We start from the raw sequence: 16,205 nt of genomic DNA on the forward strand, positions 1-16,205 counted from the left end.
CACACACACACACACACACACACACACACACAGTGGTGTCTCTGCGGCTGCCTTTGGCTTCTCACCTTCAGTTGAAAACAAACAACTCAGCGTGACGGTAAATAAGATGGAAAGTGGAAGAATGCAGAGCAGGAAGAGAACAAAGCGTCACTTGGGGTCACCGAAGAAAACAACGGAAAAAAAAGAAAAACGGAAAAAGATTCTGATGAAAAATCTACTTTATAAACTATAGCAGAGCTGGGCAGTAACTAGTTACATTTACCTGAGTAACTTTAGAAAAAATTACTTTAAGGAGTATTTTTACTCTTACTTGTCCGAGTAAAATGGAGATTTTGGTATTTTTGGATCAAAATGACAATAATTTATATAACTAAAAAAAAAACAAAAGTTTTAAAAATCAGTTTCTTTCAATAACAAACTTATAAACTTTATCAAAAACTTTAGGTGTGTGTCTGTGTCTGTGTCTGGTGAATATTTGGTTAAAACATGTTTGTTTTTCATTCAGCGGGTAGAAAATCCAGAAATTTCACTCAAGTAAGAGAAGAAATACTTCATGATAAAATTACTCAAGTAGAAATAAAAAGTAGAACCTAGTAAAAATACTCCAAAATGTAGATTTTGTTTCAAAAACATTACTCAATAAATGTAACTGAGCAAATGTAAGAAGTTATTGTCCAGCTCCGACTAAAAATACACAGTAACAATTTGCACAGAAAAAGCCAAAAGAAAAAAAAAAAAAAAAAAAACTGTCATTTTTAAGACTGGCTTTAATACCAACATCTCTCCAGGTGCTGGACGAATAAAAACTAAAAACATGCAGGAGACAAATGAAAGAAAGGTGTCAGGATGAGGCTGGAAGCCACCTAATGATGCACTACATGTAAACATTAGTAGGTCAGCCAGCACAGAAATAACTACACTGCTAGCCTCTTACGCTCTCTCCCAGCCAATCAAAGCGTTCTCCACGTTGAGCAATTCCTAACAACTGCAGGCAGCATTAAAAAACGGCTGAATTTGTTTAAGCAGCTGTGAATTCAGGTTACCGATAACTGAGTCCATCATCGTCTCGGTTCTCAAACATCCCAGCAAAAATCAACTGAGCAGAAGGGAAATATTAACAGGAGGTTATTTTTAGAGCCTTTAGTAATTATAAATACTAACAGACGTTTGAGCTGCTGATGAAGCTGAATTGTAGATGTGAAGGTTTTGCATTAGGAAGCATTTTATGGCTGAGTTGGGGTCATAAATAGTACATCCATTCATACAGTGCCACTATGTGGTAAAACATGAACACAGCAATATCTGAAGTTATTAAACAATTTAATGACCTGAACCTCATTAAGCTTTAAAGACCTAACAAACTGAACAAATAGTGTAAAAAAAAAAAAATCAGCTCCAAACTGACCCAACTAAAGCTAATTTTGTTAGCTTGTTGTTAACAAACACTAGAAAAGATGTTTTTACGTTTGTCAAATTACATTTCCAAACATTTACTATAAATACTTATTAAAGTAATGGAAGAAATTAGGGAAAACGTAAAAAAAAAAGTAGTCTGATTTATTTTTCAAAAGGCTTTTCAAAACTAAGAAAACAAACACAATGAAACCTGATGGAAGAGAAGTATGCAGCCAAATAATATTTGATAATCCAACAAAATACAACTTTAATATTTATTTTATGTTGGCAACAGAACAGATCTTCACTATGACATACGGAAGAATATTAGGGCAAAAACAAAATCAGACTTTTTCCTTAGAATTCTGACTTTTGATCTCCGAAGGTTAAAATCAGAAATCTGAGATCAAAGTGAGAAATCTGTAGAAACAAAAGTCTGAATTCTTAGAAAAAAGTCAGAATTCTGAGGGGAAAAAAAGTCAAATTTTGAGTTTAAAATCAAAATTCTAACAAAAAAAAAAGTTTGATATTGTGATTTCTTTCCCCAGAGGTCCTAATCCTCTTATATAAAGCTGACTAAGCTATCATTGTTATTTTTTTGCATTATCGTTGTTATATTAACTATTTTGTAAAAATTAGATGAATATGTAACTTTGTCTTATTTGTCATGTGAAGCCGATTTAGTGAAACCACACTGAAAAAAATGGTGATCCAACTTAAAAATAAATTCATTAATTTCATTAATGAGTGACTAAATTACATTTATCCAAGCAAATGTTAATGTTTAATGAAGTTTGACAAACTTAATTCGATTACATCCAACAAATTATCGTAACTTTTTAAATTTGGAGCTCCATTTTCTTCTTCTTTTTTTTAGTGCGGAACAACAAACGAAACAGATTTCGATTCAACACCTGCTGAGCGACAGCAAAAATGTTAGCTTCTGGTGCACAATAATTAACCAGACAAACAGTGAAATATGGGAACTAATTGTTTCATGTTGGGTGTGTTTGCCTGGGGGATGATTCGACGTTGCACCAGGACAGAAAAACAGAAGATCTGGGAGAGCCGACTGTCCTGGAGCTGCAGAGTCGCCTGACTTCGGTCGCATTAATCATTTACAGGAAAACTCTTTGGAACGCTGACACAAAATCATGCGAGGATCGGGTCGGATGAGCGATCTGGTTTGGCAGAACATCATGGAGTCCAAGACTCAGCGGGATAAATAAATCAGTCTGACTCCTGTAACCACAGTCTGCCGTCTAAAAACGGAGCTGGAAAATAATTGGTTTTCAGATGAATTGTTTGTATATTTTATATCTCCTCTTGTAGTGAATGTCTGCAGATAGCAAAGATTAGTCATCCACCTAGTGGGATTTGCTGCTCAGGGTCGACTGTAGAAATTATTGTAGTTTCCTTCCTACTACAGATAAGCAGAGCTCGGTAGTAACTAGTTACTTTTACTCAATTACAATTACTTGAGTAATTTAATTATGAAGTATTTCTGCTCTTACTTGAGTAAAATTTCTGTATTTTCTTCCCACTTAATGAAAAACAAACATGTTTTAACCAAAAATTCACCAGACACAGACACACACCTGCAGTTTCTGTTAAAGTTTCATTATTTTTTTATTGAACGAAACTGATTTGGAAACTAATTATTTTGCCTAATTTTGTTATTTTTTGGTATTTATATGAATTATTGTCATTTAAATACCAAAATGTCAACTTAACTTTCTATTTATATAATACTAGATTGTAAATCTAATATTTATTTAATTCGATTACATCCAACAAATTATAATATTTATTTCATTCGATTACATCCAACAAATTATCATAACTTTTTAAATTTGGAGCTCCATTTTCTTCTTTTTTTAGTGCGGAACAACAAACCAAACAGATTTCGATTCAACACCTGTTTAATGCAGACAAAGTCTGCATTAAACAGACTTTGAAGCATGTGGTTTCTCTGAAACAGTTAGCAAGGTGCTAAGCTTAGTGAATCCACAACTTCTGCACCGACTAATGCGCTTCAGTTACTCAGCTGTTCTTGAACGTCAGCCAGAATTGCTGCTGCACACAATGTCTGACACAGTTCCTAAAAACATGGATAAGCTTCTGTTTTTTGATGCCCCAAAAGGTGCAATTTTGATTAAGGAAATAAGTAGTAAATGTCTGCTGACTTAATCTGAATCTGACTGAGTCAAGTGCCTTTATATGCACTGTAAAAACAGAAACATTTTGTCTAGATTCTACAATATATATTGAAATTAGGCCTGTCACTATAACAAATTTTGCTGGACGATAAATTGTCCCAGAAGTTATTGCGATAAATATTGTTGACAACTTTCCAGTAATTCTCAAAGAACAATAAACTTTAAATTATAATGAACATTTAAACACTGGAACGGAAAGACATTTTAAATACCCAAAATAAATAAACAAAACATCATAAACAATAAATAAAAAGAGTTGTGAAGTCTCTTTCTACCAGTTTTGAAACCAAAGCACCAGATTTAAGATCAATTTTGGTAGAAAGAGACGAGAAAAACGATAAATCATGCAAATGGAATGATTGAGATAGTTTAATTTATTATGTGATTAATTGGTTTGTATATTGTGACTTTACAAGTAACTTTTCAGCAAGACAGTTTTTTTAAGTAAATAATTCCTTAATATTGACGAGAAAGTTGAACTTTCATTGGCAGATTATTTCACCTATTTCACTAGGGAAAGGCCCTGTGCCGTTACCTAGCAACACCAGCCAAGCCCAGCTCGTTACCTAGCAACCCAGTTCTAGTTCCCTTGGAAGATTATTTCACTTTTTTCTAATGTTATAAGTGAAACAATCTGCGAGAGGAACTAATAAACTTTTATTAATATTAAGGAATTATTGACTTAAAACAAGCTAAAAAGTTACTTGTAAGTAAGTTTTGTCTTTACTCTGAACCTCATTTAAAAAAAAATCCTGACATTGTCAACATGTAAATATTAGAACAGAAATGTGCTTGATGTAAAATTAACTAGTTTAAAGCTAAATTTAAAAAGCACGATGAGTGAAATTCCACATTTTTTCATCACTCATATTATAAAAACTAAAAAATGAAAGGACTAAATTCATTTTTTAAACAAAATAAATACGTTACATTGTCTGAAGAAGTAGAGTTGCTGTGCTCCATCTTTAAAAGTAGCGCTCATGCATGCTGGACCAGCAGGTAAATCCAAAGCCTCGTCCTGGTTTTTTCCTTTACTACACAAATCCTTTAAGACTTTTCATCTTTTCTCTCAAGTTTTTATAGATGGAGGTAAACAGAGTCTTACATTCCTTTGTTAGTCCTACTCAGAACCAGATCTCTTGTTTCCATCTCGTTTGGGGGTTCTGTTCCCCATTAAATCATGACTTGGTCATTTCCCCTCCTCCAAGTCCCATCACAACGCCAGCCGGATGAAAGGTCACCTGCAGTGACGCAGGGTGTCATTTTTAGGCAAAACGAAGTTTAAAAAAGCCAAATAAAACTGAGTACGCAGCAACGTCATGCAGTAAACGTCAGTGTGCATTCGTCTCTATTTTTTGCTTTTCGCTTCTTTGTCCGTCCTAAAATAGCTCCACCTTCGTAAAGTCTATTAGGAGCCTAAGGTAAGCCTCTTAGGAGGAACTCCAGCACTCCTGATGAATAATGGGACAGTGACAGAAAGGCCAAACAGCAATTACTGATAAAACCAGAGCTGCATTTTAGACTCGCTAAATCAAAGAGGGAAAGAGGATTGGGAAAGATAGAAGAAATACTTATTGAGAATGAGTCAAATACCAAATATTCTAAAATCAAAACATATTCACTGAAAAAACTGAAAAACGTATCATTTCTGGTCTAGTTTCTAGTGCAAATATGCTACACTTCAAATAAGACAAAACTAACTTACAAGTAACTTTTCAGCAAGATATAGGAACTTGTTTTAAGTCAATAACTCAGTAATACTGATTAAATTTTCCCATGTTTTAAGTGAAATAATCTGCCATTGAAATTAGTAATTTTTAAATAATTTTAAAAATCCTAAGACTAGTTAGCATGGTGCATACATATATATTTTTTACATATTTGTTGAAACTGTCACTAACAATCTGTGAAAAAAATCTAACTCCTTTGCCTTCTCCCAGTACTCCCAGTCCTAACCAATCAGAGCTAGGAGGTGGGACTTAGAGCTGTAAGCAACTTGTAAGTTTCTTCCTGGTAGCAGATCCTGTCGTGAATGCTAATGCTAGTTAGCATAGCTGCTGACAGATAAATGAATTTTCTGTAATGGTGAGTTATTTCTCTGCCTTTAGTACATTTAGCAGCAAGTAGATAAGGTTGAATGACAGCACCAGGCCCCTCCTCTTCGCTCTGATTGGTTGTGTTTGGGCAGGAGCGGTGTATTTATTCAGATAGCAATAGTAGCACTGAGCTGAGGTGGATTAGCTTGATCTCTTCACAGATTATCCGTCTCGTAACACGACATGGTGACAGTTTTAACAAATATGTAAAAAACAATATTTTATATGTAGTTACATACTACAACTTTGCTGTTGTCACACTAGAAACGTGTAAAAGTTGGAACTCAGAGGAATGTGCAGCAACAGTTTCCTGCTGCAACCTCAGCCATCACCCTCTCATTTTTAATCCATTACCTTAATCAGGTAAACCAGATTAAGCGAATGAATGTGAGATGGAATCCCTGCTGTCTTTTTCAAGACTCGCCAGGTTACTTCGGAAAAGTCCACTGGCAAGATTAATGGGTTCGTGGGCTTAGTGGAGCAATCCATGCTTTTCAAGGTCACAAAAGTCGCCGTCTTTAACCTTGCCGGATCAGTGTGGCAATGCACCAATGAGATAACATTGTGTTATAAAAAAACATGCAACTTGTGTGTGAAAATGCTAGTTGCTAACACAACAGATATCAGAAAGACATTTTTATTTTATTGATACATTCTCAAAAGCAGTTTAATTTCTAAAAAAAATGTCACATTTTAAAGTTGACTTACAAAAGTTTAACGATTTTTCTTATGTAGGCATCCCTCTTGATTTTTTAAAATTTATTTACAACGTCATCATAAGTCTATTTTACCCTAAATAATCAAAAGAATAATAAAAGAGTGCACATAAATGCTTAATATATTAGCTTATTAGCTTACTTTCCATCCTGTTTTTGCAGTGTTTTCTCTCCTTCAGAGATCAGTGAACTGGTGTGTTCCCATCGGGTCAGGCAGTCTTTTGTTTGTCCCGTCAACCCAGTTTCTTGCCTCTCAGGAAGCCACATGTTGTCAAACTGACAGCTAAACAACAGCTCAAGATTTCCATTACCTCTACTATAAACAAAATCTGTTTCTTTGGGATAGAAAGATAGAAATTGGAGGTATCAAACTCAAGGCCCGGGGGCGAAATCTGGCGCGCCGTAGCTTTTTAGGTGGCCCTCTAGGCTCCAAATTACATCAATAAGTCCCTTCAGTTTTACACAAATCTGGAAAATTCACACAAAATCAACAAATCTCCAGTTTTTTTTTTTACTGCAAATTTGAAATAGAAGTGAAATAAACTGCCAGCAAAACTAGAACTCGGTTGCTAGGTGACGGGCAAGGCTTTGCTGAGGTTGCTAGGTAACGGTGCAGTAAAATAATCTACCAATGGAACTAGCACTTTTTCATCAATATAAAGGAATTATTTACTTAAAACAAGTCTCTACATCTTGCTGAAAAGTTACTTGTAAGTTAGTTTTGTTTTATTTCAAGTATACGAAGATATTTGCTCTAGAGAGTAGAGACTACACAAAAAAATACTTCCTTACACAGGGAAGGAAGTAATTTTGGTTTTATCAATATATTCTCAGATAAGACGACAATGTAAACTTGTAAGTTTTGCAATCACTGGATAAATTCAAGTCATCGCCTGGTTTGAAAGTTCATGTCTCACCTTCGTAGTGAGGATGCAGATGCAGTCCATCCTCACCAGCCTGCTTGGCTAACTTTCACCAAATTACCTCCCAGGACCAACTTCCTCATCCTGACAGCTATTTGTTGCTCTTTGCCGTCTCTTTGTCTTTGTTTTTTTATCCCTCGGTTTCTCTTGACCCCGTTTCTCCACCTGTCCTTTCGCCAGAGCGGTCAGCTAAATCAAAGGCCGCCTCGGAAACATGGCAACCAGAGCGCAGCATCTCCACCCGCTCTCTGGTTTCTCAGCTGCCGTCTTCGGCTAATGGCAGCCGGTTTCCACATTCTGACCTCGTAGAGGAGCGCACGGCTCAGAAATAGATTTATCTGTGTATATAAATATACATCCGCGTACGCACGCCAACCAAACTCAGCAGATAAAAAAAAAAAAAGAAAACAGGCGGCATCTAGAGACTGGTGCACACACATGGATGAACAGGCAAACACTCGCAGACAGACATGTGTACACAGACATGAGCGCATGCAAAAATTTAGATACTACACACACACACACACACACACACACACACACACACACACACACACACACACCACTCTCCACTGCTTTATCAGGTCAGATCTCTGGTAGAAGTGGGGGTTAGATAGAGTGAACAGTGACAGCAGTATAGCAAAGATGCTCTACTTTCAAGTTTGTTGGTAGAAATGATCTTGAGGCTCCTTAAGAACCAAAATCTTCACACAGTGATGTAAATTTTATTTTCTGGCATGTTTTTAGTCACACATCATTAATAATAATTTTGATTGGAAGTCAATAATTTTGTTTATTTTACTAATTTAATTTATTTCTGTTCATTCTGATGTTCTTCAGAATGAACAGAGCATTAACAGACTTTTTCACAGATACTGCAAAAATATCATCAGTTCCTTATTTTCTAAAATGTCGAGTACATGAACTCAACAACTGAACATGACTTATTGCTCATCTGCAATTTTTGAGTCTAGTACCTATCATCATTTTATTGACAAATCTCAAAAGATAAAAGAAAAACACTCAAAAATTTGAAGATTAATGTCAGAAATTTTCTAGAAAAACATGGAAATTTATGAGCTCCAAAGCTAAAAAAAAAAAATACTCAGACATTTTTAGATTAATTTAAAATCCAATTCTCATGTTATTTTTGCTGTTTGTTCAACTTTTATTTTTCCTTCAGTTGTTATGTTTTGATAAAATTCTCCATAGACGTGAATCTCAATTAGCAATAATGTTTTGTGGCTTATTCTCATCGTGTCTGCTGGAAAACTGTCAAGTCAGAAGAATTTTTCACGGTTGTAGGAGATAATGTGGACATAAAATATCTAAAAAGTTTTTTCATTGGTTTTATATAACTCTCCAAATTGTCTGAAATTATTTTTTTTTGTAGCTGCAAGTTATGAGCTCAAATGTAGCAGAAAGAAACACATTAATTTTATTTCTGATTGAGCTTATATAATATTTGAGTTTCCGTTTTTTACACTGCATAACATTATTTTGTTAATGATGTTCCAATTTAGTGCGGGTGCACCTAAATCAGAAATGAAAGGAGAAACAAAGGTTGGTCAATCTGTGCATCTTCAGAAACTATATTAGGTCTTATAGTGGAACTAAAAGAAAAAGTTTCTCTTTCCGGTTATAACTGAATCTGAGCGGAACAGAAATGTCAATAATTCAGACCAGCAGGAGCAGATATCTTTTCACAGATTTTGTAAAAATAATTTAAAATGTACACCTTAGATAAGAACTACAAATAAGTCCCAAGCCAAATCTCCAGAGACAGCAGGAAGTCAAAACTCAATGTGCATACAAAACCAGCAACACTATTTCCATTAATCCTCCAACATTTTTTTTCTTTTTTTGCATTATACTAAACCATATTATCGTATCAAAGTGAACTGACACCACTTGCCATGTCACATAATGTAATGCAAGCCATGAAAATGCAACTGTTTAAAAACAGCCAGCACTTTGCAAAGGAAAGAAATGAAAAAGAAAAATCTGGAAAAAGAGGCAAATATTTTGTTTTTGGAAGCAAATCATAACCAAACTCTCTAAACTCATCAAGCTTCACCAGTGAGTTACTTTCTCCACATTTCCTTCAGCACAGATACAGAATAAAGAAATGGCTTACCTTGTTTGAGGCCAGTGGGGCTGCAGGTCCGTAGCCGGGGCTATCACTGGTAGCCTTTCCCTGCCCAGGGCTGGTTGGACTGGGAACAGAAAGAAGAAAGAAATGTCAGCGCATGAACTCACCAAGGTTTTTAAAGTTAATTAAAACTAACAAAATAACAGAAACTAAAATTAAAAACAGATTTTTGTTATAAATTAAAAAAATAAAATTAAGAGGAACTGTATAAAGCTTTTATAAAACACACTGAAGTTGTGTCCTTTGTTTTAGTGTGTTTGAAGCCACACACACACGAAAGGTTTACGTCAAAATGTGGAGCGCAAACTCGTCCTCATCTTACTCCAGCCTGCAAAATGGCGGACGTTGGGAGAAAACGCCCGTCAGATATTGTTCTGCAATAGTTGAATACATTTTTTTAAATGTTATTCTCTGTTGAGTCGTTGTTGCCTAATTGAGGTGTAAAATTACAATACTTTGACTTTTTCAAATTCTGTATCTAAAAATTTACCAACATATGTAAAACTAAAACTACTACTTAAACTGATAAAACCTAAAAAATATTTAGCTAATAAGTAATAGAAACTAGTGCACACACTATAATTAAAACTAACTGAGTTAGACAATTAGTCACAACAAAATAAAACTAAACAATAATTAAAAACACAAACTAACCATGGAACTCACTCTGTGTGGTTCCAAAAATGCAGCATGTAAATATTTTACCTATTTTTGATTAAAAACATCTGTTCATGTCTTAATCCAGGACGTAGCGTCTTGATTTGTTTCCCACAGAATAAAATAAAAAGCGTTCTTGCACCTGAAATATTGCAGATGGCAGAAACTCCACAGGCCGTGGCAACTGCAGTGATAAAACCTCTTTTAAGGAAGCTAATCTTGATACTTAAATAGTAAGTGATTACAGGACCGTATTTAACCTAGACATGTTAGGAAAAGATATTTGCAGAGGTGGAACTAAGTTACTGTTTTACAAGTCCCAAGTCTTTCCACCCAAATCTCAAGATAAGTTCGAAGTCCTTCTAAGTCCACAATTGTGTCTACAGTAACATTTAGGGCTGTAATGATTTATCGAATGATGATTCTTAAAATTTGAGGCAGATTATCTGCTGCACACTAGTGCGCTACGTTCTGTCCGGATGATTGTTTGTGTTGCACAACACTCTTACTTTCGCCAATGAGCTGTTGATGGATGCTAAGTGCTAACAGCGGCTATGGAGACAGGAAAAGTGTGGGATCATTTTACGCTAAAAAGAAAACATAGCTCAGCTCAGTGTATGAAGAGAAAAACAGAATTAATGTTTCACAATGAAGACCTCATCAGGAAACATCCACTGCATGCATAGATCTCATTCATGGCTGCTAACAAGTGACCTATCTGTGACTGTTAGTACAGAATCTGGCATGTTACACGTGTACATGGAAACATATATTAGTTAATATTACATATACATGCTCATCAAGACAAGTATTGAAGTGAAAAAAGAATTAAGTGAAGTTCATGTGTTTTATTTATCATCTGTTTTTAGACTTTGAAGTGTGTGAAAAACTTTTAGTTTTTACTTGAGACAAAAAGAGGTTTGAATCATATTTCATTTCAAGCAATACATTTTTTTCTTATTTAAAAAAGAAACTGAATTGTTTTTTACTAGATTCTGTCATATGGGTCCGTTGCAGAATGATGTCACACGTGCAAGATCCAGCACACATCTCCCTGCTGGAGGGTAAAAAGCTGCTTGCTAACATTGGTTTTAGCTGCTAAGTTATTAATATAATGCGCTAAATAGTAAATGTACGCTTGATACATAAAGAAAAAAGGGACAAAGTGCTTTGCTCCTAATTGTCAACACTAAGACAACAGGATGTCTTGCATGCGAGTCGGATAACAAGGTTAGGAAAAAGTTTCAGTTAAGAAAAAATAGTGAGGGAGAGGAAAGTAGGCTAATTATGCTAGCTTGACTTTGAAAACCTTAAAATGTAGATGTGCTGTGTAATTTTATGCTTCGATTCAGTTACAAAATGAAAAAAGGCAACCTAGTCACCAACTCTTACAGATCATCAGTAGACCAGGTGTTTAGCTAAACAACCACTGCAGTGTTAGCTTAGCTAATAGCTAGTCTACCACAGTGCTAATCAAAAATAAGCATTGAGCCTGAATCTTGAAACATAAAGTGGTGTTGTTGTCAGTTACTACGGTAACGCTTCAGCGTGTAGCTTAGTCGACACAGAGAGCGAGAAAAAAAGTGGTTTACGAGCTTAGGTGGTTACTAACGATACGGGACAGTTTCCCATTTGATTACTCAATTAATCGACAGGACAATTGATTGATTACTCGATTACTAAAATAATCATTTACCACAGCCCTAGTAATATTATATATTGGACAACTGTTTCCTATTGTTAAATGTGTCCTACAACTCAATAACAAAACTGTCAACAAATGTATTACTACCACTGCTCAAACAACAAGGAAATAAGAGCGCTAGCATACCTAAAAGGAAATCCTTTGCTTTGTTTTGCTGAAGGACTCATTGGACTTTTGCTCTCAAATGTGACTTTTCCATGGCTGGGGCTTGTTGGACTTTTACGTGCATTGACGACGCTCGTTCCTGGATCTTTATTGATGGAAGCAGCTGCAGAAACACCAGCTCCCAAGCCTGTATTTAGACCAGGACTGGTGGTTGGAGTGATGCTAGTAGGAGTAGCTTTATCTGGAGTGGTTGGTGACACAAGACCCTGGATGGTGCTGGAGACGAGCGCAGAGACAGACACCAGGTTCAGGTCTTTAGAGGCAGCTGGGTTTTTTGGGTTTGTTGTACTCTGTGACTTTGCGTCAGTTGCATGCGATTTGGTTCCATTTTGAGATGGTTCAGTGGGAACATTGGGAGTTTCCACACTGCTGACAGTAACACTGGCAGCAGAGGGTGAAGAGGGTTTGGAAATAACCACCTCTGCAGACTTGGAGCTTCCTGGTTGGACTGGTGGAGGAGGAGCACGGCACTTTACTTTGGTGGAGTGAGACTGTGGCAAGCTGAGCTGTCTTTTAGGAGAAGACGATGTTTTTGTAGGCGCTCCATCTTGGTTTGGTAGGGAGGTGGATTTGATAGACTTGGTCTTGCTGGGTTTGGATGGTTCTCCAGAGACAGGGGGACTCGAAGGATTTACTGGTGATTGTTCTGCCGGAGCTGCAAGTTTCTCAGTACACTGAGTGTCCTGCAGGACTGTCACCTCGTAGTACTCCTGTATATCTGTGGAGATATCAGAGCTTTGAACAATGACTAAAGAATTAATGAAACAGTTCATAAGAAGTAGTAATGATTATAATAATTAACACCAGGGGTTTCCCCCAGAAAACTTGCTAAGCTCAGTAGTAGAGGGTTTATTTGTATAGCGCACTGCGGCAGCAGAGTGCTTCAAGTGTTTTACATAATAAAAACAGAAAACTACAAAGTTATAAAGAAAACACCATACAGTCAACAACTGAACACACATTATATTCTGATGAGTGCCAAAATTACACAAAACAAATACGTTGGTCAATGTGTACCAGAGTTTTATTTCAACAATATTACAGATGTGAAGTTTGTCCAAATTTGTTTATTTATTCTTTGAATTAAAAATGTATCAAAGTTCATTCTGCTGCTCTTGACAGTTGGTGGTTACCATAGCAACCCGTAACTGACAGCTCCTCCCCCTTTGTTCTGTTGCCTTGGTAACTGTGGTGTGTATTAGGATCAGCTCTGTGTTTTCTTTACAAATGTTATATTTTAACACATATTTTATTTAGACAAATTTAATCATTTACAGAGTTTCAAGAGTAATTTTGCCATGTTTTGTATACGTTTTTAACTGCTAATTAATGTTGCACTTTTTAGCTATGTTTATTTTTACAAATATTAACTGCTGCTAACTGTTGCTAACTTCTCACAGAGTTGTTGCTTTGAAGTTTGCTTATGGTTATTTATTGTATTTTATTTAATGTATAGGGGCAGAAGCTGCTGGACTGATGTTGACCTCCAACTTGATTTCCTCAGTGTTTTGGCTGTTTTGCAGCAGCCAAACATGTTTTTGAGTTATGTTTAAAGTTGACAGGAAATTTGAAAATATCACTAGGTAATTATGTTATTGGAAGACTTTTGCACATTTTTTCTTTTTTTTTTACATATTTGTTCAAACTTACATGATGCTCGCCAGGCTTATAAAACACAGAGGGAAACGCCATTATTTTATTTCACACCAGCTACCAAAAAAATACAGAGCCCTTTCCTCCTTAGAGAACGAACAAACTCAAAGCCAGATCACATCTGCTAATCACTCACCTTTCAATTAGCAAATGTCATACTGAGCTTTATGGACAAGCTGCTTTAGCTTCCTCACCTTTGCTGCTCCTTCTTACAAGCCTCTTTGTAATCATGCTGTTCTCTGTCAGATTTAGTCAAGGTGACAGCTGCTGTTCTCTCTTAGTAACTAGCTGCATTTACTTGAATAACTTTTTTTATGTACTTTTACTGTGCTGTACAAAATACGTTTACTTGAGTAATTTAATTATAAAGTATTTCTACTAAATCCATAAGATTTATGGATTATCTACCTACTGAGCGAAAAACAAACATGTTTTAACCAAAAACTCATCAGACACACACCTGGAGTTTCTGTTAAAGTTTCATAAGTTTTTTTTTATTGAAATAAACTGATGTGGGGAAAAAAAATGATTTTGCCTGATTTTGTTGTTTGTTGTTGCTTATATGAATTAATGACATTTATGCCCTTAAAATACCAAAAATTCAACTTAACTTTATATTTTGGACCGTCTGATTATGCAATTTTAAAATATGAAATGATTGATAATTTGATCAGTTACTCAGCACTTGAGTAGAATTTTTTTTTACCAAATACGTTTTCTTTTTGTTTTATTTGAGTAATGTGTTAGCTACTTTTTACTTTTACTTAACTAAAAATATGTTGAAGGAGTTCATCTTACTTGAGTACAACTTGTGGGTACTCTGCCCATCTCTGCAAAGCATGTAAGGCAGCAAAACTAAATTAATCAAAAGGTAAATAGCATATCTAGACATTATAATAAAACAGTTTTCCAACTATTTATAGCTGTAGATGCTTCTAAATATTTGTAGGGACGCAAATAAATAATGTTTTCTTTTGTTGTAAGAAATTCGTGCAACATAAGAATATACAAAACAGAGAACCAGGTATATGCAAATATGCCTGTCACAATAACAAACTTTTCTGTAAGATAAATTATCCCAGAAGTTATTGTGATAAATGATAATGTTGTTGTTTTGAGACCATTTTCAAGTAACATTATGTCATGAAAGAACACATTTTCAAAGATCAATAAACTTTAAATTCTAATGAACATTTAACACTGTAACTGGAAGACATTTTAAATATAAAAAATAAAACAACAAATAAAATGAACTATGAAGTTTCTGTAAACAAAACTGTCCTTCAGAAAGTAGCTCCTGAGATATGATTAAAATAAAAATCTCTAAACATCTTGGTGCTTATGCTGCCAGCCAATAGAGATAGCTGGTGCACTGAGGCCCTCAAGTGTACAGATGGAATACTGCAACAAAACGTTTTCATGTTTTCATACCTTCAAAGAAAAAGTTAAAACAGCTTCCACTTATCTTATTAAAACTACTACACTGCAAAAACACAAAATCTTACCAAGTATTTTTGGTCTAGTTTCTAGTGTAAATATCATATTACACTTGAAATAAGACAAAACTAAATTACAAATAACTTTTCAGCAAGATATAAGAGCTTGTTTTGAGTAAATAATTACTTAAAATTGGGAAAGAAGTGAATTATTTCACTTACAACAAGACAGTGTTGACTTATTAGTGGAATAATCTGCCAATTCAATAAAATAAGCTCCTGTATCTTGCTAAAAAGTTACATTTAAGTTAATTTTGTCTCATTTCAAGTGTAATCAGATAGTTACTAAAAACTAGACCAAAAACACTTGGTAACACTTGCAGTACGGCCACTTTGTGAATGTAGCAGAAGGTGTTAAAGTTGTAGGTTTTACTTCCCCTCCCTGTATGCATGCAAAGGCAATTAAGTAATAAATCATCGCTCATATCAACAAAGCAAACTCCAAAAGGTTTGGTAACTTTTACAGCCTGGTAAGAGATAAAGAGGAGAAAGGAAACTGTGATGCCGCAAGAACATTTAGAAGAACGTCTTACTTCTTCTCAGACTCATAATCACCAAACAAGTGATGTATTTGCATGTTTGAGTATACATGTACATTTGATAATACAGCATTGTATTTACATTTAAAATATTAAAGTTCTACTTTTTATTATGTTTTGTTCCCTCTTGGTGAAATGTCTGTCTGAAATAAAATTCATCATCATCAACAACAAAGACACACTCATGGTTTGTGAAAAATTGAAGTAGGAGTTTTTAAAATAAGCTTTGGAAATTAGACCAAAATCTGTAAAATATTTTTTTTTAATTTAAATGTAAAAATCTGTAAAATATTTAGATGAAGATCTGGCTGTTGGCAGATCCTTCCTTCAGTAACTCTTTGAAGAATCTAACCACATTTAATTTTCCTTTGGGAATAATAAAATATTTTTTAATTTGAAATAAACAGCCAACAGATTAACTGTACACTGTATTAATGCTAAATCAAGCTTTTCGCATGTTAGAAGTATTTTTTTAGCTGCTGTTATGGC

General features: G+C 35.0%; 1 protein-coding gene across 6 annotated transcripts in view; it reads right to left on the reverse strand.

Annotated features, from left to right (window-relative positions):
• LOC103129486 (discs large homolog 1-like protein) overlaps positions 1 to 16,205 on the reverse strand; it is a 119,551-nt gene that overhangs the window by 100,239 nt on the left and 3,107 nt on the right. For 4 of the 6 annotated variants that reach the window (XM_016665127.1, XM_016665125.1, XM_016665126.1 and 1 more), the window contains exons 3-4: positions 11,990 to 12,746; positions 9,487 to 9,565 (exon numbers count right to left, since the gene is read on the reverse strand). In XM_016665127.1, the coding sequence (XP_016520613.1) occupies positions 9,487 to 9,565; positions 11,990 to 12,746 (836 nt within the window). Of the gene's footprint in view, positions 1 to 4,544; positions 4,922 to 7,343; positions 7,389 to 9,486; positions 9,566 to 11,989; positions 12,747 to 16,205 lie in introns of those variants that run through there. The other 2 variants (XM_016665131.1, XM_016665130.1) reach the window with 2 other exon arrangements.

The sequence above is a fragment of the Poecilia formosa genome, unplaced genomic scaffold (genome assembly GCF_000485575.1).
Source record: "Poecilia formosa unplaced genomic scaffold, Poecilia_formosa-5.1.2 Scaffold549, whole genome shotgun sequence".
In the NCBI taxonomy this organism is placed as follows: Eukaryota; Metazoa; Chordata; class Actinopteri; order Cyprinodontiformes; family Poeciliidae; genus Poecilia; species Poecilia formosa.